This window comes from Corythoichthys intestinalis, chromosome 12 (assembly GCF_030265065.1).
Source record: "Corythoichthys intestinalis isolate RoL2023-P3 chromosome 12, ASM3026506v1, whole genome shotgun sequence".
NCBI classification, from domain to species: Eukaryota; Metazoa; Chordata; class Actinopteri; order Syngnathiformes; family Syngnathidae; genus Corythoichthys; species Corythoichthys intestinalis.
The window spans coordinates 2,045,711-2,068,631 of NC_080406.1; the positions used below are offsets into that span (position 1 = coordinate 2,045,711).

At 38.2% G+C, this 22,921-nt stretch overlaps 1 protein-coding gene across 4 annotated transcripts in view; it reads left to right on the forward strand.

Annotated features, from left to right (window-relative positions):
- Window positions 1-22,921, forward strand: part of mao (monoamine oxidase) — a 61,269-nt gene that overhangs the window by 15,019 nt on the left and 23,329 nt on the right. The window contains exons 1-6 of one of the 4 annotated variants that reach the window (XM_057853250.1): window positions 2,201-2,334; window positions 6,311-6,405; window positions 6,768-6,905; window positions 18,906-19,010; window positions 19,080-19,171; window positions 20,649-20,790. In XM_057853250.1, coding sequence (XP_057709233.1) covers window positions 2,316-2,334; window positions 6,311-6,405; window positions 6,768-6,905; window positions 18,906-19,010; window positions 19,080-19,171; window positions 20,649-20,790 — 591 coding nt within the window. In that variant the 5' untranslated portion in view covers window positions 2,201-2,315. Of the gene's footprint in view, window positions 1-2,200; window positions 2,335-6,310; window positions 6,406-6,767; window positions 6,906-9,993; window positions 10,116-18,905; window positions 19,011-19,079; window positions 19,172-20,648; window positions 20,791-22,921 lie in introns of those variants that run through there. The other 3 variants (XM_057853249.1, XM_057853251.1, XM_057853252.1) reach the window with 3 other exon arrangements.

Sequence of the window (22,921 nt, forward strand, 5' to 3'; positions counted from 1 at the left end):
CTCAGCACACACAGATAACAGATATGAAGAGCAGTGTGCCACCGCCGTTTTTGAAAGCCGTTTTCCGACCGGACTCACTCACGCAGCGACCCACTGTCTTGTCCGGTTCTCACGTCGCTGCCCGAGAAGTGCCATTTTCGGCTTGGGATCGTCACGACGACCGCCCTCACCTACGGTTCTACCTCGGCCGCCGTGAATGCGCTTTTTTCGTGCCGTTTGCCTTTTAGCTTTGACTTTTAATACAGTGGGTGATGATGAAAGACCACTGTTTACTGTGTCTAAAAATAATTATAGCAGACAGCCAGAAGCCAAATCAATTAAGACGCCACTTGAAGACATTAGACCCCAATCTCATTGTTAAGCCGCTTGATTTTTTTCAGTGAAAACGTGCCGAATATTGCCAACAATCGTCCTGCTTTGTCAGTGTTATATCAGTAAGCCAGTGAGCATTGTTAGCATGCTCATTGCAAAATAATTCCACACCATTGCAAAGGAGGTCAATACTGTGAGCAGCAAAAATAAAAACTGTCCTGTCCAAGGACACTTTTTTTTTTCTTTTATTCAGATTTGTTTTTTCGGTCAAATTTTTTGGCACATTGTCCTCATGAGTGAATGTTCCTAATCAATTTGAATTTGTTATTATTTACTGATTTTATTACATTTTATTTTTCTGTATCAAATGGTCAAAAATGTACCTTGAGTGTATTTTTTAGTTTGGATGTGAATTTTTTTTTTTTAAATTCAGGCAAATTGATGCACGTCAAGTCTTCTCTGTTACAAACAAAACAATGTTAATAAAGTTATACTTTATTATAAGTTGATCTATGTTACTTTTTTTCTTTATTAGAAGAAAAGGACACAATGTTAGGCAGATGCGTATTTATAATAGTAATTTTAGTAATTTTTAGACGAATGATACTATTTACAGTGGCGGCAGAGAGTTTGGGGGGGGCGCGAAACATTTACGTCTTCCTTGGGGGGGCGTGACAGAAAATAATTGAGAAGCACTGCACTAAGCGAAGAGTGAAGAGTTACAGAATATGTTTGGCCTCCGTTATTGCCAGCAAAGGGTACATAACAAAGTATTGAGATGAACTTTTGGTATTGACCAAATACTTATTTCCCACCATGATTTGCAAATAAATTCTTTGAAAATCAAATAATGTCATTTTCTGTTTTTTTCCCAAAATTCTGTCTCTCATGGTTGAGGTTTACCCATGTTGACAATTACAGACCTCTCTAATCTTTTCAAGTAAGAGAACTTGCACAATTGGTGGTTGACTAAATACTTATTTGCCCCACTGTATGTCAAATTTCCAAATATCGGCGCTGATAAAGTCCGACCAATAATCGGTCCATCTCTAGTCAATGGAATAGACTTACTTGTACGCCTGTTTAATGAACTGTAATGGTAAGCTTTTGGTCAAAAATCACAACCGAGTTTTTCTCCTATTGAAAATGAAGGGGAAAATTTGGCCATTTGAAATGAATGGAACAACGCACATGGCAAAGGCATGTCATTAGAAATGAATGGGAAAGTTTTGGGCAAATTTTGGGGGAATTATAGGTTTTTGGCAAATTCTGTATACAACTTTTATTCCCTTTACCTTGCTGAAATTTTTGATATATGATTGATGTGATTGGATAACCCAGAGTCATGACTTCATCTATAAACACCCAAACTGTAGTTTGTTATCACTTTCTGTTAAAACCGTTTGGCTCATTTGTATGTCGTGTCGGATCAAACCAACAATTGAACTGCGCCCAAGGTTGTTTTGGAACTAGAGTTGACGCATTGATTGCTTGTGTCTGACCTGACAAAACAGTCTACAGTGAAACACCAGTTTACAGTTCTAGACTACAGTATACTGTGTATCGCAGGGATTGCTTTTCAGATACAAACACAGTAGGGACAAAACTTAAGAAAAAATGAAAGTTGCCCCTCTGTGCCAGAGTGAATGAACCCAAAAAAAACAAGCATTCTCTTTGCCAGCGGGATGTAACAGAAGCATGGCAATCTACCAAAGCGCATCGTTAGCTGCGTCACATTCATGTGCATGGATTTGCTCAAATTACCCAGCCGCTCCGACGGTTCAAAGCGTCTGCGATTGTCTGTTTCTCTTAGCTCAATTATTCAGAATGCTTTGAAGCAAAGCTATCTTAGCATCCGAGTTGCACTAATGTAAGAACAGAAAAAAGGAGCTCTGTAATCAAACCCAAAAAAAGCTTTCTTATCAAAGCAAATTCCGAACAAGTCATTTTTTTTGTCCTTTGTAAGCCTGACGGCTGCAGGCATAAGCAAGCGATTCAGACAGATGCTGTTTTGTACTGCAGGTAATAGCATCAATTTAATAACATCATGGATTTGCTAGGTCCGCCGCGCTGAAGCTAATGCATTCTGCAAAGCCTGGACGGACTGAGCGTGTTTGTGTAAGCAGAGCCGGCTAAACTTGAGTTCATGCGGCTCAAATAGTATTTACAGTACCGGTAGTATAAACATTTTCGGGCTCAGAATGGCTTTACGGAATTGATAAGTGGATAAAAGCCAGCTAAGCATTGCACCAAGACATAGAAACCACTTTCTATTAGCCAGAGGTGCTAAAGGTGCTATTAAATATTACAGCAATGGACTTTAAAATGATAGCAGACCATATTTTTGAAACCAATCCCTCCAAGAAAGTGACAGAAATTGCTTACTAATGAAAGTAGAACGTAATTACTGTCATAGACCTCATAACCTATTGACATGACACGGGAAACTGGGCCGATTTGTAGGGGGCCTATTTTCAAAAACTTCAAATATTTTCTAAACCAAAGCTGCTACCGACCTAAGACCAAAACAAGCACCTGCCTTAGCCGTATATGAGTCTCCATGAGCAGTGGCATCAAAAAAATTCAGTCTTTCCCGTATAAAATCCCGATTAATTATTTTTCATATTAGTATAACACAACTTAAAATGGCTATAAAAGTCTCAGATTTTACATTAAATGCACAAAAATCACCAAATGAGAGATAATCACCAATATTGTCAGGATCAATAGCAATATTTAACATATCATATAGGTTTTTGCTAGGGCTGTCAAACGATTAAAATTTTAATCGAGTTAATTACAGCTTAAAAATTAATTAATCGTAATTAATCGCAATTCAAACCATCTATAAAATATGCCATATTTTTCTGTAAATTATTGTTAGAATGGAAAGATAAGACACAAGACTGATATATATACATTCAACATACGGTACAAAAGTACTGTATTTGTTTATCATAACAATAAATCAACAAGATGGCATAAACATTATTAACATTGTGTTAAAGCCATGGACAGAAAGACTTGTAGTTCTTAAAAGATAAATGTTAGTACAAGTTATAGAAATTTTATATTAAAACCCCTCTTTATGTTTTCGTTTTAATGAAATTTGTAAAATTTTCAATCAAAAAATAAACTAGTAGCCCGCCATTGTTGGTGTCAATAATTACTTACGCAATGCTCATGGGTGCTGAAGACTATAAAATCAGTCGCACCCAAGCGCCAGCAGAGGGCGGCAGAACTCCAAAAAACACAAGTAACAAGTTGGCATTGCACTGTACTGTCATTTTAATCTGTTTGAGCGGGGCATGTGCGTTATTTTTGTGAAATATTTTAACGTGATTAATTAAAAGAATTAATTACCGCCCGTTAACGCGATAATTTTGACAGCCCTAGTTTTTGCCCAAAATAGAAACTTAAATTTTTTTCAACACTTAATAAATCACTCAATTTTCACATCAGAAACTTAATACTTGATGAAAACATGCAGAGCCAATTATAAATAATATGTAAATAGATTATGAATAAATTGTATTTACAGTCACAACTTATGATAGAATAACCCTTTATTATCATTATACACTATATACTGTTAGCGAATGAGGCTAGCGGCCGCCTGACGTAAAAAGAGCTTTTCTGGCGAAAATTCTTGTGAATAAATGCTTAAATCCCCGAATTATTCATAGGTATGGACGTAAAACAGTCTCGATTCTAGGTTAAAAGCAAAGAAACCATGCAGTTAGCGTTTATTTTACATATATATGTCGATGTACAATGCTACTCTGTTAGCGAATGAGGCTAGCGGCCGCCTGACGTAATCAGAGCTTTTCTGGTTAAAATTCTTGTGAATAAATACTTAAATCCTTGAATTCTTTATAGATATGGAGGTAAAACAGTCTCGATTCTTGGTTAATAGCAAAGAAACCGTGCAGTTAGCGTTCATTTTACGTATATATGTTGAACTACAATGCTACTCTGTTAGCAAATGAGGCTAGCGGCCGCCTGACGTAAACAAAGCTTTTCTGGTTAAAATTCTTGTGAATAAATACTTAAATCCTTGAATTCTTTATAGATATGGAGGTAAAACAGTCTCGATTCTTGGTTAATAGCAAAGAAACCGTGCAATTAGCGTTTATTTTACGTATATATGTCGAACTACAATGCTACTCTGTTAGCGAATGAGGCTAGCGGCCGCCTGACTTAAACAGAGCTTTTCTGGTTAAAATTCTTGTGAATAAATGCTTAAATCCTCGCATTCTTTATAGATATGGACGTAAAACAGTCTCGATTCTTGGTTAAAATAAAAACGTGCAGGTAGTTTTTTACAAAAATTAGCCGCCTCCATGTGTAAACAAAGAAGAAAAATCCTCAGAATAAATGCTTCAATCACTGAATTCTTTGTAGGTATGGATGTAAACCGTCTCGATTCTTTGTTAAAAGAGCAAAACAACGGGCAGTTACGCATCTATTTTACATATACATGTCGAAGAAAGACGCCAATGCTGTAATGGTTCCAATTCTCCCATTGATTTTTATTCACAACGTTTCGAAATGCACGCATGGTATGAAAAATATAATAATTATCTTGAATCCTCGAACAAATCACTCCTGAGACAATCCTTCCTGTTTGTATGCGGTACAGCTTTCGTAGTTCTTCAAAAATCCAAGCTTGAATCCAGCTTAGACATGAGCGTGTGCCATCTTCGCCTGACTTTACTAAATGAAGCTCGGCCCCTCTGATAAGGCGTGACGCAAAGAATGACGAAGTGTCTCATCAATAGGTAATGAAGTCTATGTTACTGTATTTTCTGCACTATAAGGCGTATCTAAAAGTCTTCAATTTTCTAAAAAAAACAACAGTGTGCCTTATAATCTGATGTTGGATCTGATGAGCTATCCCTAATACATAGATCAATACAGGTCGTCCCTGGGTTACGACGTACTCGACTTACGCAATTTCGACTTAGCGCCATTTTGTCTCTAGTCATTTTTTCTTCTAGTCATTTTTTTTGTAGTGCATGAACAGTACCTCATTGTACCACGTAGTGTCTTATGTTTTACTTTGCTTTATTAATATGATGTGTTCTGTCCATATTAGACGTGAAGTTGTTTAGCTTGACAGACATCAAACAAGGCCATTGACTTCCTTCACTTTTGTCAATTTGTAAAGCTGGAACGCACATATGAACACTTATGTTAAAAAAAAAAAAAAAGAAAACGCGCATTTTAACAATAAATCACTTCTACACAAAACAGCTGGTGTTAAAACGTCCATCTAGTCTGATCAATATGTAAATTTTATTTGATTAAATTAGCCTAATTTGCCTAACAAAAGTCCGATAGCTTAAATGCTATGAATACTAACTTATTTTCAATTCTCTTAGAAAATTGCTTACACGTACCACCACAAACTGTAGCTCTAAACTTCATTACAAATGCATACTAGGGCTGTCAAACGATCAAAATTTTTTAATCGACTTAATCACAGCTTATACATTATTTAATCGTAATTAATCGCAATTCAAACCATCTATAAAATATGCCATATTTTTATGGCCCCCTTTGCAAAAAGTTTGGACACCCCTGGCATACACGAACATATATTGGCTGAAACAACTTACAGCCTTATGTGGGCCAAACTGGAGCACGGCTGTCCTTATCCATGTCAGACGTGAGTCTGACTGGCTCAGTCATAAGGCGACAGTCCAGACAGACCCAATGCTGCCACCAGAGGGCAGTGTATCCTCCATCGTTAAACAAAATACAATACTTTTTGACTTTTTGGGTTTTATTTTGGGGTACTTGTAGGGTTAAAGGGAATTTTCCGACTTAGGCGGAAATTCATGTCACGTCGCCAGCGTAGGAACAGAACTCGTTCGTAACCCGGGGATTACCTGTATCGGTACATCATTCTGTTTAGCGCAGCTCCATCTAGGGGATGCATAAAACATTATAGTCGGACAATTACAGTAGATTTATATATGGTATCTATTTTCAGGGTTGAGTGCAGCCAAGCTGTTGCTCGAGAGCGGACTGAGCCCCGTGGTCTTGGAGGCCCGCGACAGAGTCGGGGGTCGAACCTTCACCGCGCGGGTAAGAACAGCAACTCCTGGTTAATGTTGCCAGTAATATGACAAACTATAATCTTGTAAGTGTTAATTCATGAATCAAGGTAGAATTTTGTTTTGTTCAAGCATAAGCAATTTTGTTTTGCTCTGATCCATTTATGTGAAGTGCTAGGCTACGCACTCTTTGCTTGAATTTCAATGTCCACCCTTTATTTTGTCTTATACAGTAAGACCATATATGCCGGGCATCTTTAATGGTGCATGTTTCTTTAAAAGGATCAGACTCTGGAAAGCCACCATAGAAAGGGCTCCGTTTAAGCCGTTATGTTAATTAAGACTTTTATGAATTCACTGGCTTAATGGTGTTTATATTGTGTTTTATTTTAGAATCCAGAAACCAAATGGGTGGACCTGGGCGGGGCTTATGTGGGTCCGACACAGAATCGCATTCTCCGATTGGCCAAACAGTACGGCATAAAGACGTACAAAGTCAATGAGGAGGAGAAGCTACTGCATTATGTCAACGTGAGTAGGAGTGGGAACCTCTTGGTACCTCACGATACGATACGATTTGCGATACAAAGCTCACGATAACGATGATCTGACGATATAGCGATACGACGATTATCGATACATTGGTCAGGAATTCATTCTAGGATATTCTACAAAAACCTAATAAACAGAAAAACAAGGTTCTGCTGTGAATTGGAATGAGTTTATCCCTAGTAGAGATCCAATCTATTTGAACTGGGAGGGTGGCAGTGAATGAACATTCGTTCATTCGTTGCCATCCCTCCCACTTCAAACGGATTGAACGTCTATGGCCGTCAGTGGCAGCCAATGCCAGACAATGAGGTAATTTTGGGCCATTTAAGGTCATTTACCTGTTGATTTTCAGTTACTTCCTGTTGATTTGGGGGTATTTTATGGGTCACTTGCTGTTTATTTTGAGTTACAGAACAGGACGTGACCTAGGAATCACCCAACTGAATAGGCAGTGACTCAAACTCAACAGGAAATGACCTGTAAATGCCCTAAAATGAACAGAAAGTGACCTGCAAATGCCCCGAAAATCGGACCGAATGACTGTGAATGCTCTGGTTTTGAATGAACAAAATTTTCCAGTCTAAATGAAGTTGGCGTCGATCACCATCAATGGCAGCCTTTTTTTTTCTTTTTTTAAATTGACACCTTTTTAAAACGATATCTCGATTCTTGACAGGAGCATATCGATAACCTTTTGGGATACAAAGTATCACGATATATATGATATTTTGACATTGGATGATGGGTCAATTGCAATGATTAATATATAGCTCAGTGGTGTCCAAACTTTTTGCTTTCATGAAAATGGTGGCATGCAATGGACAACCTGAAATCCTTCAAATTTCATTTGTTAAAAACGACAATATACAGTCTATCGTCATATCGTACAGCACCAATATTTAAAGTTTGTCTGTAAGTACCAGATTGGAATCAGATAAAAAAGAAACCCTAAACCCATAAACATATATTAGCTGAAACAACTTACCGCCTGATGTGGGTCAAACCAAAGTGCAGCTTTCCTTTATCCACAGACGTCTGAGTCTGCTTCTCAGTCATACAAGGCAACAGCCCTGCCAGACCAAACGCTGCCACCTGAGGGCAGTGTGTACTCCATTGTTAAACAAATTACTTATGGACTTTTTGGATAGTTTTTTTTTTTTTTTTTTTTTTTAAAGGTTAACTCCAATTTACGCGGAAATTCGGGCTACGTCGCCAGCGTAGAAACAGTACTTGTTTGTAACCCGGGGACTACCTGTAAAGAAATAAGACAGACAATTCTTTTTTTTTTCCTGCTTCATTGAAACCACTACTGTATTAAAACTAGGGCTGTCAAACGATTAAAATTTTTAATCGAGTTAATTATAGCTTAAAAATTAATTAATTTTAATTAATCGCAATTCAAACCATCTATAAAATAAGCCATATTTTTCTGTAAGTTATTGTTGGAATGGAAAGATAAGACACAAGATGGATATATACATTCAACATACGGTACATAAGTACTGTATTTGTTTATTATAACAATAAATCAACAAGATGGCATTAACATTATTAACATTCTGTTAAAGCGATCCATGGATAGAAAGAGTTGTAGTTCTTAAAAGATAAATGTTAGTACAAGTTATAGAAATGTTTTATTCAAACCCCTCTTAATGTTTTCATTTTAATAAAATTTATAAAATTTTCAATCAAAAAATAAATTAGTAGCTCGCCATCGTTGATGTCAATAATTACACAATGCTCATGGGTGCTGAAGCCCATAAAATCAGTCGCACCCAAGCGCCAGCAGAGGGCGACAAAACTCAAAAAAACACAAGTAACAAGTCGACTTTTGCTCTGTGCTGTAATTTTAATCTGTTTGAGCGGGGCATGTGCGTTAATTCCGTCAAATATTTTAACGTGATTAATTTAAAAAAATAATTACCGCCCATTAACACAATAATTTTGACAGCCCTAATAAAAAATAATAATAAAATCAATAAATAATCAGTATCAATCAGAAGACAGTATGCCAAACAATTAGACTGAAAAAACAAAACTTAATAGAAAAAAACGACAATGTCATTGGACAGAGAGACAGTTTTTATTTTTGCTGCAGGCAGTATCAGCTCCTTTGCTGTGGTATTGGGTTATTATGCATTGAGCAACTTGGTATGCCACCTTATGCTGACAGTGCTCGCTGGTTTATTGATGTAACACTGACAAAGCAGGACGATTGTTGGCAATATTCGACCATGTCCATGGGTGGTGCTGAAACCCATAAAACCAGTCGCACCCAAGCGCCAGCAGAAGGCGACAAAACTCAAGTAACAAGTGGACATTTGCACTACAAAAGTAGCGGCTTATAGTCCGAAAATTACGGTAATATGGACCACCCTTACGTAGCTAAACGTTGAGTTGGATGTACAAGACATGGAGGACACTCGATCCCGAGATTTGTTCCAGTTAGATGACGCCATTGTTGATGTCAATAATTACACAATTCTCATGGTGCTGAACCGATAAAATCAGTCGAACCCAAGCGCCAGCAGAGGGCGACAAAACTCCAAAAAACACAAGTAACAAGTGGACATTTGCACTATGCTGTCATTTAATCTGTTTGAGCGGGGCATGTGCGTTAATTGCGTCAAATATTTTAACGTGATTAATTTTAAAAATTAATTGCCGCCCGTTAACGCGATAATTTTGACAGCCCTAATTCAAACCCTTTTAAATGTTGATAATGTTGGGATAGCTATGTTCAAACTAAGGTATTGGATTGGGACTCTATATCAGCAGATCTTCAATCTCAGATGACCTGATCGGGACATCCCTAGTAACAGCTTTTATTCTTCTAAGAATTAGAAAGAAAAATGTTTGCAGCAAAAAAAAAAAAAAAAAACATACACTCCATTCATGTGTACTCTTCTGCAGTATACGCCAGATGCTAACCTTTGCCTAGGGGCAAAAAAAATTGCAGTTGGATTTATGGTGTCTAAGGATTGCTGAAAGCACACAAAGAAGAGAGATGCCATCTTTCTTTCCCTTTCCTCCATATCTTGTTAGCATTGGGCGCTCTGCTGTCCTTAACGCTGTTTTCTTCCACCGCTTGATTCGATTTGTGCCGCTGCCATGTTTCCACTCCAGCTTTAAATCACACGACTGACTCCAGCGTGTGAGTCTTATCTGGATGTAGGCCATCTTGTTCAGGTCAGTGAACCCTCATGTCTGGGAAAGTCTTTGAGACGACGCCACCAAGACTAAATCTGACTGTTTTAGCATCGGCGTGCTATTGACGTGACCCGCAGCGTGAGCGTCTCGTCTAACGGCGATCACAGTAGGAACCGTTTGCAGCTTTCTGGCAGGTTTCCATGACAGCGGGCCCCATCAAAAGCTCAGCGTTATGTTACACAATATGTTTTGGTGTATGTGTGCAAGCATATGAGACGGATCATGTCGTTAGTACAAATAAGAGAGAAATAGTTGTAATGCCAGTGTTATTTTCGGCAGCCTTTTTAATTTTCGTCTTAGTCTTTTGGAGGAAAATTCTTCTCAGTCATATTTTAGTCATTTTAAAATGTGTCTAGTTTTCTTCGACGAAAACACGACGCCACAAACTGTATGTAAAAAAAAAAAAAAAAGTCAGAGAAAAAGAAGTGAGAGTTCAAGAGGACGTTCGCCATGCTAAAGTTTATGCTAAAGTTAACGCGAACTCTACGCTAATGCTACAAGTTACATTTAGGGCTGCAACTAATGATTTTTTTTAAAATAATTGATTAATCGTCAATTAATTAAACGATTAGTCAGATAAATGTCACTTTTTTCAATTACCTTCTTCTTGAGGCATGTTGTAAGTAAGAAAACAAAATCCAATTTCAAAGCACACTCTCTTGTATGACAATTTACAGTTTGAATCGGAGTTTGTTTTGAGACTTTAAGCTGTTATATGAATGGGGTTATACAGTGGTATGAAAAAGCATCTGAACCTTTTTGAATTTCTCACATTTGTGCATAAAATCACCATCATATGTGATCGGATCTTTGTCAAAATCACACTGATGAAAAAACAGTGTCTGCTAGAACTAAAACCACCCAAACATTAATAGGTTTTCATATTTTGATGAGGATAGTATGTAAACAATGACAGAAGGGGGGAAAAATAAGTAAGTGATCCATCACATTTAATATTTTGTGGCTCCCGCTTTGGCAGCAATAACTTCAACCAGACGCTTCTTGTAGTTGCAGATCAGTCTGGCACATCGATCAGGACTAATCTTGGCCCATTCTTCTCCACAAAACTGCTGTAGTTCAGTGAGATTCCTGGGATGTTTGGCTCAAATCACTGTCTTTAGCTCATGCCACAGCATCTCAATGGGGTTCAAGTCTGGAGTTTTGACTTCGCCACTCCAAAATGTGTATTTTGTTCTTCTGACACCATTCTAAAGTTGATTTAGTTCTGTGTTTTGGATCATTGTCTTGTTGGAGCATCCATTCTCTTTTTAGCTTCAACTGTCTGACAGACGGCCTCAGGTTTTCCTGCAAAACATCCTGATAAACTTTTGAATTTGTTCTTCCATTAATGATTGAAGTTGTTCAGGCCCTGAGGAAGCAAAACAGCCCCAAATCATGATGCTCCCTCCACCATACTTCACGGTGGGGATGAGCTGTTGATGTTGGTGAACTGTTCCATTTTTTCCTCCACACATGACGTTATGTGTTACTCCCAAACAATTCAGCTCTGGTTTCATCATTCCACAAAATATTTGCCTTTTTGCGAACATTAAACGAGCAACAATGTTTCTTGGCCAAAGTTTTACATATTGTTGATGTTTGCTCATAGATATTGCACTGTGTCAGTTATTTCTGTAAGTCTTTAGCAGACACTCTGGGGTACTTTTTTACCTCTCTGAGTATCCTGCGCTGAATTCTTGGCGTCATCTTTGGTGGACGTTAGTGGATGGCCACTCCTTGGAAGAGAAGCACCAGTGCCAAACTCTCTCCATTTCTCTCCATCAGTGATTGGGCACACACCTGACTTAAATTTTTAGGTTAAAATTAGTTTCTGTTGCTCTTTAAGTCTCCTTAGGCAGAGGGTTCACTTACTTGGTTTTCTCCCATCTGTTTGTTTGCATGCTATCCTCGTTAAAATATGAAAACCTATAAATGTTTGGGTGGTTTTAGTTAAAGCAGACACTGTTTTTTCCATCTGTGTGATTTTGACAAAGATTACATCACATTTGATGGTGATTTTATGCAGGAGAGTTTCAAGATGATCAGTTCACAAACGTAGGAGGAGTAGGATTTCAAAGTTGGTGTCCACCAGAATGAGAACAGCAACCCGAGTGCCGACTTGACTGGCCTTCAGCCTGTAAAAACTAGAGGAGTGTCAGGACTTGATGTACGAAAAATGCTTGAAAGGGATCATTCCTCATGGAATAATCCATACGCAGTTTACTTAACAATTTGCTTAAACATCCAGCGCTTAGAGGATGCTGGGGGTGGCGCATGTGACCTTTTGGAACATACTTTTTTGCTGCACTAGAATAAAGTGTAATTGCACATCCACTGAGTAGGTGGCAGTGGCACTCTCATTTTCGTCATGTACGCAGTATTTTTGAACCAAACAAGAGCACACAGCAAAGAGCGCTGGAGATATGAAAAGCGAAGACGAAGAAATATGACAAAGCGTATGTAGCATTTCGCTTAGACTTCTAGTACTGTGGGAGACGAGGAAGGACCAGTCTGTTTACTTAGTCTAAAAATGTTCGCAGCGAACAGCAGGAATTCTTTTTTTTTTTTTTCAGCGAAAACGTGTCGAATATTGCCAACAGTCGTCCTGCTTTGTCAGTGTTACATCAATAAACCAGCGAGCACTGTCAGCATAAGGTGGCAAACCAAGTTGCTCAATGCATTATAACCCAACACCACAGCAAAGGAGCTGATACTGCCTGCAGCAAAAATGTAAACTGTCTCTCTGTCCAATGACACTGTCATTTTTTTTCTATTAATTTTTGTTTTTTCAGTCTAATTGTTTGGCATACTGTCCTCTCGAGTTAATGTTTCTAATCAATTTGAATTTATGATTATTTATTGATTTTATTGATTTATTTTTTTATTAGGGCTGTCAAAATTATTGCGTTAACGGGCGGTAATTAATTTTTTTGAATTAATCACGTTAAAATATTTGACGCAATTAACGCACATGCCCCGCTCAAACAGATTAAAATGACAGCACAGTGCAAATGTCGACTTGTTACTTGTGTTTTTTGGAGTTTTGTAGCCCTCTGCTGGCGCTTGGGTGCAACTGATTTTATGGGCTTCAGCACCCATGAGCATTGTGTAATTATTTATAGGGTTGTTCCGATCATGTTTTTTTGCTCCCGATCCGATCCCGATCATTTTAGTTTGAGTATCTGCCCATCCCGATATTTCCCGATCCCATTGCTTTTTTTTGGTCCCGATTCAATTCCAATCATTCCCGATAATTTTTCCCGATCATATACATTTTGGAAATGCATTTAAGAAAAAAATGAATAAAACTCGGACGAATATATACATTCATCATACAGTACATAAGTACTGTATTTGTTTATTATGACAATCCTCAAGATGGCATTTACATTATTAACATTCTTTCTGTGAGAGGGATCCACGGATAGAAAGACTTGTGACTTTGTATATTGTGACTAAATATTGCCATCTAGTGTATTTGTTGAGCTTTCAGTAAATGATACTGTAGCCATGCCCAAATGCATGATGGGAAGTGGACCCTTGACTGTGCGTAGTGCTACCAATTCATATATCTTCTCTGCGTTGGGAAATAACATAAGGGGTTAAGAAAAAGATCAGTTGCTACCTTGCTTCCCATGATATTTCTAATTGTAGGGAGACGGATTGTAAGGCTTTAGCCGATTATAAAGGCTCCAAAAGCTGCCAAAATGCACTCTTCTCATTTTACGCTGCCTTTTATCTCTCTAAATGGGTTAAACGGCGCCATTACAGATTGAGCGCGACAATGCGTGAGTGGGCCACGCAACGCAGGCATTAATTGCGTTAAATATTTAACGTGATACTTTTTTTTTTTAATTAATTACCGCCGTTATTGGTACCTTAAGCCTAAACTAAAGACTCTGGCTGAGTGTAACATATTATGTATGTAACGTTAAATACATTTAAAAACGATTTAATTAAAGAAAATATATATTAAAAAAAGGCATGGCCGATATTTTTTTGTCGATTCCGATACTTTGAAAATGACGTGATCGGACCCGATCGATCGGCATCGACATCTGTAATTATTTACATAAACAATGGCGGGCTACTAGTTTGTATTTTGATTGAAAATTTTACAAATTTTATGAAAATGAAAACATTAAGAGGGGTTTTAATATAACATTTCTATAACATTTATCTTTTAAGAACTACAAATCTTTCTATCCATGGATCGCTTTAACAGAATGTTAATAATGTTAATGCCCTCTTGTTGATTTATTGTTATAATAAACAAATACAGTACTTATGTACCGTATGTTGAATGGATATCCATCTTGTGTCTTATCTTTCCATTCAAACAACAATTTACAGAAAAATATGGCATATTTTATAGATGGTTTGAATTGCGATTAATTACGATTAATTTTTAAGCTGTAATTAACTGAATTAAAAATGTTAATCGTTTGACAGCCCTATTTTTAATATTTTTTTCAGTATTCAACAGTCAAAAAATATCTTGAGTCTATTTTAACAGTACGGATGTTTATTTTTTTTTACACTTCCTTTTTCTTTTTTAATATTAAAAAGGACACAATGTTATGCAGAGGTGTACTTATAATAATAAGAATTTTATAGACAAATGATACTACAGTATATTTACAGTGGCGGCAGAGAGTTGAGGGTGCGCGGAACTTCCGAGGGGGGGCGCAACAGGGAATAATTGAGAAGCATTGGTTTAACGTAACGATTATATCACAATTTCTATATCACATATCAGGCTAGCCTTCTATCTGAAATACTCCCAGGTTTCAACATGAGTATGTTCTTTAACTGAAGGGACATTAGCGCACTTTTAGAACTGCAAGTGACTTGGAAAGCAGACACGGCTTGAAAAGTCAGTGAACTAATAGCGGTTTAATGTGTGTGCGTGGCCGTTGTGTAATCAGGGCTAGCTCGCTAGCCTGCCCACGTTGCTAATCAGCTTTTCCTTGGCAGATTGTAATCCAAAGGGCTAGCGCTTGCTTTCCTTATCAGCGAGCTTCTGTGGCCTGCAGCTTTTGGCACTCCAATCTTTCATGTCACTCATTGGCCAGTCGACTTTTTATTAGACTCTTTATCACCTTACTACATTTTTACAGTATGTCGCTCAAACAGTATCGGGGCGCTCGATTGCACAATCGTGACAAACGCTTGATAATTAAAGGGTCTACGTACTGTCAAGATAGCACCTTCTTAGCTGACAAGCTCACTTGATGTATTTTTGCTGAGGAAAACATTCCGCAATGGTCCACTCGCCACTCCCCATAGCAAAGCAAAATTGAAGATGAGATCTTATTCTTGTCTCATTTACATCTCTGAGAAGTGAATCAGCAATAATCGAGACCAGAGTGGTTTTCTCAGTTTTCTCAAATTTGTCTCATGAGAAGTAAGTCTCATAGTGAGCATTGCATGAGAAGGTCTTGAGAATAGTTCTACTGGCACAATTTCTCAATAAAGTCTCACAGTTGTCTCCTTTCAAGATCTCACCAAGAGACAACTATGAGTATTTCTCTCGATTTCAAATGCGTCTCAATTTTATCTCCTTACCTGGAGTCGCGATCTCTGTAATGTCTCAGTAAACGATATGGATGAGCAAAGTTTTTCATTTCTTAAACTTGCCTCAAAGCTGCCTCTTTTACTGATCTCGCCAAGCAACCCTATATTGTGCCAGTCACAAATATTTCTCAATGGTGTACCGCACGCATGCTACTTTTAGACCGTGACGTCGCATCGTAAAGCGGAAGTAAAGCCGAAGTGGGACATTATAGACCCGCCCTCGCATAGAAACAACGTAATTTGTGCTACTTTTCGCCGGTAATCTTTCAAAAACGAACATGCCGATCACGCATTGCTTTTTTTGGAACTTGTAGAAACGACTCTAGACATTACGACACATGAAGGATGTTTTCTTCATATGTTTCCGGAAACCAAAAACTCGGGAGGAAAAAATGTGAAGACCGAATCAACTTGCGCGGACTTTAACACCAGCTCGGCGAATCCATTCACATTTCATATGCAGTAAACATTTTGTTGGGTTGGCATGGTCTTTCAGAGGACAAAGAGGTAAGCCGTGTTTATATTTTTAACTTATTTTTTTAGCGTAAATTTGTGCCGTACTGCTTCTGTCTGACAATGAATGACCTGAAAAGAATTTCAATGGTATCTGACTGCCAGTGTTACCGTTTCTGTAATATATATAATATATAACAACTTTAGTAAGGGGGAAGTGTAAATAAATTATAGAATTAAGATTTGTTATCAATGAAAAAATGAAAGGTGTTCGTTGGCTGTCACTGAGTAGCATTTGCGATCGCTACACAAAGCTAACTAAATTATCCCCAAGAGTGGCCAGAGACGTAGGACAACCAGAGAATATATAAGAAAGACAGGGCTGAAGATCAGTCGCGTTGATAAAAAAGCTAAGGCTATGCTTAGGTCGGCTCGTTTTTTTTTGTCGTCTTTTTCAGCCTTTGACACTCAAGCCATCTCTTTAACTGAACATTTTTATGTTCTTCCACATCTTTGCCAGTGAATTTGGCACCAGGCACATTATTTTCGGAGAGAATTTGTAGGTTTAGCTCTGTAAACATCTCCTTCGTAAAAAGGCATGTCCGATATTTTTTTTGCCGATTCCGATACTTTGAAAATGACGTGATCGGACCCCATCGTTCGGCATCTCTAATTCTCAATATCACGTTTGCTCATTAATATTCAAGATGTTAGCAACTAATGCTAGGCGGGTCAAGCTCGCGTTTGTCCCTAATGCTAAATGCATGTAAATAATGTGTAATGTTTACTGAGCTCAACCTACTACTTTCTGTTCGAAAATGATGTTCTTGGTGCCAAATTCATTGGTAAAGATGTGGAAGAACATACAAATGTTCAGTTAAAGAGATGGCTTGAGTGTCGATGGCTGAAAAAGAGCCGACTTGGTCCACAGTTAGCTTTTTTATCGACACCTTTTTCTTATGTGCGTTTTCTTATGCCACTGACAATGACATTCTCCTGTTTCAACAATCTATCCTTTACCACCATATGCCCTGTCTTTCTTATATATTATATCCTCTGGTTACGTCTCTGACAGTTCTTGGGGGTAATTTACCATTGCTGTTTTTGTGTAGCGATCGGAAATGCTACTCAATGACAGCCAACGAACACTTTTAATTTTTTCATTAAGAGCAAATCTTAATTCTATAATTTATTTACACTTCCCCCTTACTTAAGTTGTTTTTTTACAACAGAAAAGGTAACAACAGTGGCAGTCAGATACCATTTTCATTTTTTTCAGGTCATTCATTGTCAGACAGAAGCAGCACGGCAAAACGCCAAGCTAAAAAATAAGTAAAAATATCAAAATGGCTTATTTCTTCGCCCTCTGTAGGAACATGGCCTCCAACAACATGTTTACTGCATATGAAGGCTTCACCTTGCTGGCATTAAAGTGGTCTTTTAGACGTCCGCACAAGTCGATCCATTGTTCACATTTTTTCCTCTTTTTTTGGCTTCGGGAAACGTATGAAGAAAACATCCTTCATATGTCGTAATGTCTAGACGTTTCTACAAGTTCCATAGCAGCAGTGTTTACTCGGCATGTTCTTTTTTGAAAGATTACCGGCAGAAAACAAGCAGTACTAACATGGGTTGTATGCAAGGGCGCTTCTAACTTGACCCGCTTCCGGTTTACGATAGTGACATCACGGTCTAAAAATATCATTAATGCGGTTCGCTATTAAATCACGTTTACAGTAGGTACCCCAAAGAGCCAGGGGGATGAACAAAGCATTACAAATACAGGCAGGTAATCATAGGACATGCCGATGCAATGACAATTCCCAAGATGCATTTTGCCGGGCTTTTCCTCAGATTTTCTTTTGTTCTTTTCTAGTTTTCTTAGTGACTATTTCTTTCGGGTAACACATTAGTTCTTTGTAGTGAGTTTATAATTCATTATTTTTCAACAATTATTGTTCATTTAATTTTTGCACTATGAATGCTAATAGTCTGCTCACATCACAAATCTCGAGTATTTTAAATTGGGAACATTTAATGGTCAAGTAGCATAACTGCTGTGCTAAACTGTAACCAGCCCTTGTACAAAGGCAGAAGGCGTCTATATTCATTTTGAAGGCAATACGCCTATTGGTCCAAATCCGATCATGAAAAAACAATACTGATATTATCCCATATCATTTAAAAATGTTTTCAGACAACACCAGTAAACAGAGTCCTCCTATTTTATAATCACTTTATTAAGTGCACGAGTGCGTCCGTCATTAATGTAAAATTTTCTTTGTGTCTTTTCCGAAATGTGCCTGTTGCGCTGTCACGACCTAATTTGGCCTCTGATAAAAAAATACTCCCACTTGATATATAAAAGATAAAAGTGTTTATGGCAGTCATGACCTTAAAACTGCCGATGTCATTGTTTGCATAGTGTGCGTGTACGTGTGCACGCTAACCCGACAATCAATGATCAAACCAGTCCGTCAAGTGAAAGAGTGCCACCATCCAGAAAGCATAGCAGATTTAATGTGGTGTTTTGGAGCAAATTTGGTGTTTTACATGTAAAAAACGATTCATCGTATATGAAAAAATCATGATATGAAAGCTTCTTCGGAACTAATTCATTTTGTATATTGAGGTACAACTGTCCAAGACATTTTTTTTAGCTAGCTACTGTCTGAAATTGTAGTGTAAAATGTGACCATTAAATAGAATATGAATATTATTACTCCGAAATTCTTTTAGGGAAAAACTACTACGTTCAAAAGCTCCTTCCCACCCTCATGGAACCCCTTTGTCAAGTTGGACTTCATCAATCTATTCAGGACCTTTGACAAGATGGGAAAAGAGGTAAATGTTGGTCTTTTTGGCGCTCTTGCCTTTTCTAGTCTGACTGATTGGTTTCTGTTTTGCTTTCAGATACCCAATGACGCCCCCTGGAAAGCCCCCCATGCTGAAGAGTGGGACAATATGAGCATGAAGCAGCTCATAGATAAAATATGCTGGACCAGGTACAGTGGGGCAAATAAGTATTTAGTCAACCACTAATTGTGCATGTTCCCCACTTGAAAATATTAGAAAGGCCTGTAATTGTCAACATGGATAAACCTCAACCATGAGAGACAGAATGTGGAAAAAAAAAACTAAAGAATTTATTTGCAAATCATGGTGGAAAATAAGTATTTGGTCTATACCAAAAGTTCATCTCAATACTTTGTTATGTACCCTTTATTGGCAATAACGGAGGCCAGACGCTCTCTGTAACTCTTCACAAGCTTTTCACACACTGTTGCTGGTATTTTGGCCCATTCCTCCATGCAGATCTCCTCTAGAGCAGTGATGTTTTGGGGCTGTCGTTGGGCAACACGGACTTTCAACTCCCTCCTCACCCCGTAGTGTCAAAATGATAACAAGAACGGTGAGCAAAAATGCCAGAACAACACGGGGGGACCTAGTGAATGACCTACAGAGAGCTGGGACCACAGTAACAAAGGCTACTATCAGTAACACAATGCGCCGCCAGAGACTCAAATCCTGCACTGCCAGACGTGTCCCCCTGCTGAAGAAAGTACACGTCCAGGCCCGTCTGCGGTTCGCTAGAGTGCATTTGGATGATCCAGAAGAGGACTAGGGGAATGTGTTATGGTCAGATGAAACCAAAATAGAACTTTTTGGTAGAAACACAGATTCTCTTGCTTGGAGGAAAAAGAATACTGAATTGCACCATACCCACTGTGAATCGTGAGGGTGGAAACATCATGCTTTGGGGCTGTTTTTCTGCGAAGGGACCAGGACGACTGATCTGTGTAAAGGAAAGAATGAACGGGGCCATGTATCGAGAGATTTTGAGTGAAAATCTCCTTCCATCAGCAAGGGCATTGAAGATGAGACGTGGCTGGGTCTTTCAGCATGATTATGATCCCAAACACACTGCCAGGCCAACAAAGGAGTGGCTTCGTAAGAAGCATTTCAAGGTCCTGGAGTGGCCTAGCCAGTCTCCAGGTCTCAACCCTATAGAAGATCTGCGGAGGGACTTGAAAGTCCGTGTTGCCCAAAGACAGCCCCAAAACATCACTGCTCTAGAGGAGATCTGCATGAAGGAATGGGCCAAAATACCAGCAACAGTGTGTGAAAAGCTTGTGAAGAGTTACACAAAACGTTTGGCCTCCGTTATTGCCAACAAAGGGTACATAACAAAGTATTGAGATGAACTTTTGGTATTGACCAAATACTTATTTTCCACAATGATTTGCAAATAAATTATTAAAAAATCTGACAATGTGATCTTCTGGTTGTTTTTTTCACATTCTGTCTCTCATGGTTGAGGTTTAACCATGTTGACAATTACAGGCCTCTCTAATATTTTCAAGTCCGAGAACTTGCACAATTAGTGGTTGACTAAATACTTATTTGCCCCACTGTAGAACATCACAAAAACCAGTACAGTTTTAAGTTTCAACACAAAATGGTTGTGCCTTGTGTTTGAAGTGCCGCTCGTCGTTTCGCCACGTTGTTTGTCAACGTGAACGTGACCTCCGAACCCCACGAGGTGTCGGCCCTCTGGTTCATGTGGTATGTCAAGCAGGCGGGAGGAACCATGAGGATCTTCTCCACCTCCAACGGAGGACAGGTAACCATGCTGATTCTATAAATGGGCACACACTGAACTCGCGTTTCCTTATTGGAGTATTTCAAATATTTTTTTCTGACATACTTAATGTGTTTCAGGATAAATTTTAGGACATGTAAAACAAGTGTTTATGATTGCAATTACATTTAATTAATGTTAATTAGTAAAGATGTCCCGATCGATTGGGATGCCGATCAGTCGGGTCCGATCACGTCATTTTCAAAGTATCGGAATCGGCAAAAAAATATCGGACACGCCTTTTTTTAATATATATTTTTTTAAATATTTATATATTTTTTTTATTTAAATCGTTTTCTAATTGTATTTAACGTTACAGACAAAATGTCTTACACTCATCCAGAGTAGTTTTGGCTTAAAGTAGGGCTATCAAATTTATTGCGTTAATGGCGGTAATTAATTTTTTTAAATTAATTAATGGTAATTAATGGTAAACTACTGCCATTTAGTGGCTGTTTTTTAAACTTTCACTGCCAATTGCAAGCACTTTACAGTTAAGGTGGCCAACTTGACAATCACCTACCTACCATCTTGACTAGGTCCTCTTAAAAGGGAAACCTGTTGTATTGCAAATGTAATTTCTGAAGTTGCTTTACAATAATAGTGTAAAATCCATTTTATCCTGGAAAAAAAAATTCTGAAAGACCTTATATTTAAATGTGTTTTAATTGTATTTTCAATAAATGTGCATTCTTTTGTCAAACACACTTAGTAATTGAGGTTAAATTTGATGGTCAGTGTTTTATTTTTTTAATATGATTCAATATTATCTAAATAATGGGTGCGAGAAAAGTATTAATTTTCAGTTGAAATGGCATTAAAAAAGGTCTTAAAAGTCTTGAATTTAGATTTATCAATCCTGGGGGGACCCTGTAGATGGCAATATTTAGTCACAATAGACAAAGTCACATTTCTCCTTTAAGAATTACAAGTCTTTCTATCCGTGGATCCCTCTCACAGAAAGAATGTTAATCATGTAAATGCCATCTTGAGGATTTATTGTCATAATAAACAAATACATCACTATGTTGAATGTATATATTCGTCCGAGTTTTATTAATTTTTTCTAAATGCATTGCCAAAATGTATGTGATCGGGAAAATTTATCGTGAATGATTGGAATTAAATAAGGAGCAAAAAAAAAAGCAATCGAATCGGGAAATATCGGGATCGGCAGATACTCAAACTAAAACGATCGGGATCGGATCGGGAGCAAAAAAACATGATCGGAACAACCCTATTAAATAGCCACGTTATCTACCTCCGCTAAACACGCTGGAGTCAACTCTCGTAGCTAGTGGGAAACTCATGACCGCGTTTACTAACCTTTATTTTGTATAAAGCAACGTGTGGTGTTCACATAAATGCGAAATCATATTGGAGGTGTTGCCTCACTCTCCGCAAACATGTTTTACATGTCGGTTGGCCCTCCTTCTCTAAGCTGTGGCCGTCTGTAACTTTTCTGTAGCCGAAGTATTCCCATACCAGCGGCTTTGTTTTCTTCGAAGGGGGAAAAAGTTCAGGTGTTTCGCCTCCTCAAGCCATCCTCTAGCACAGCTGACTTACTGACATACTGAGCAACAACCGGAGGGGGAGGAGTTAGCCCTGCAGCTGCAAGCGAGGGATTTCTCCCTGCATTTTTATGAACATAAAATATAGCTAATACTTTAGGGAAGGTATGACGGAACATCTTTGCGGTTTTGAAACCTTGACGATGTCATACCACTGTATACTTTGAAACTGGTGTATTAAACTATTTCATACACTGTGTACACTGCCCTCATCGGTATCTTTGCCCTCTTCACTGACAAATATATTGGAGGATTATCGCCACCTACTGTTCTGGAGTACGGTAGTCCGTTGACAACTAAAACTCACTTTTGTGTTGTCAACTGTTTAACGGTGACAACAAGGGGAAGTGTTTTCAAGATTTCCACTCAGGAAGGTGTTTTCAAAGTTTTGGATTTTCAGCCCCCCAAAACGCTGTTGCCGTGTACACGGCACCTCAAAGTGACAGAGGTGAAATTACATGTGAATCGGCCCGATCTGATGGCCAAATCCGAAAAATTAGCCAAACAGGGCACCGATACGATACTGAACATCAGATTAAGAA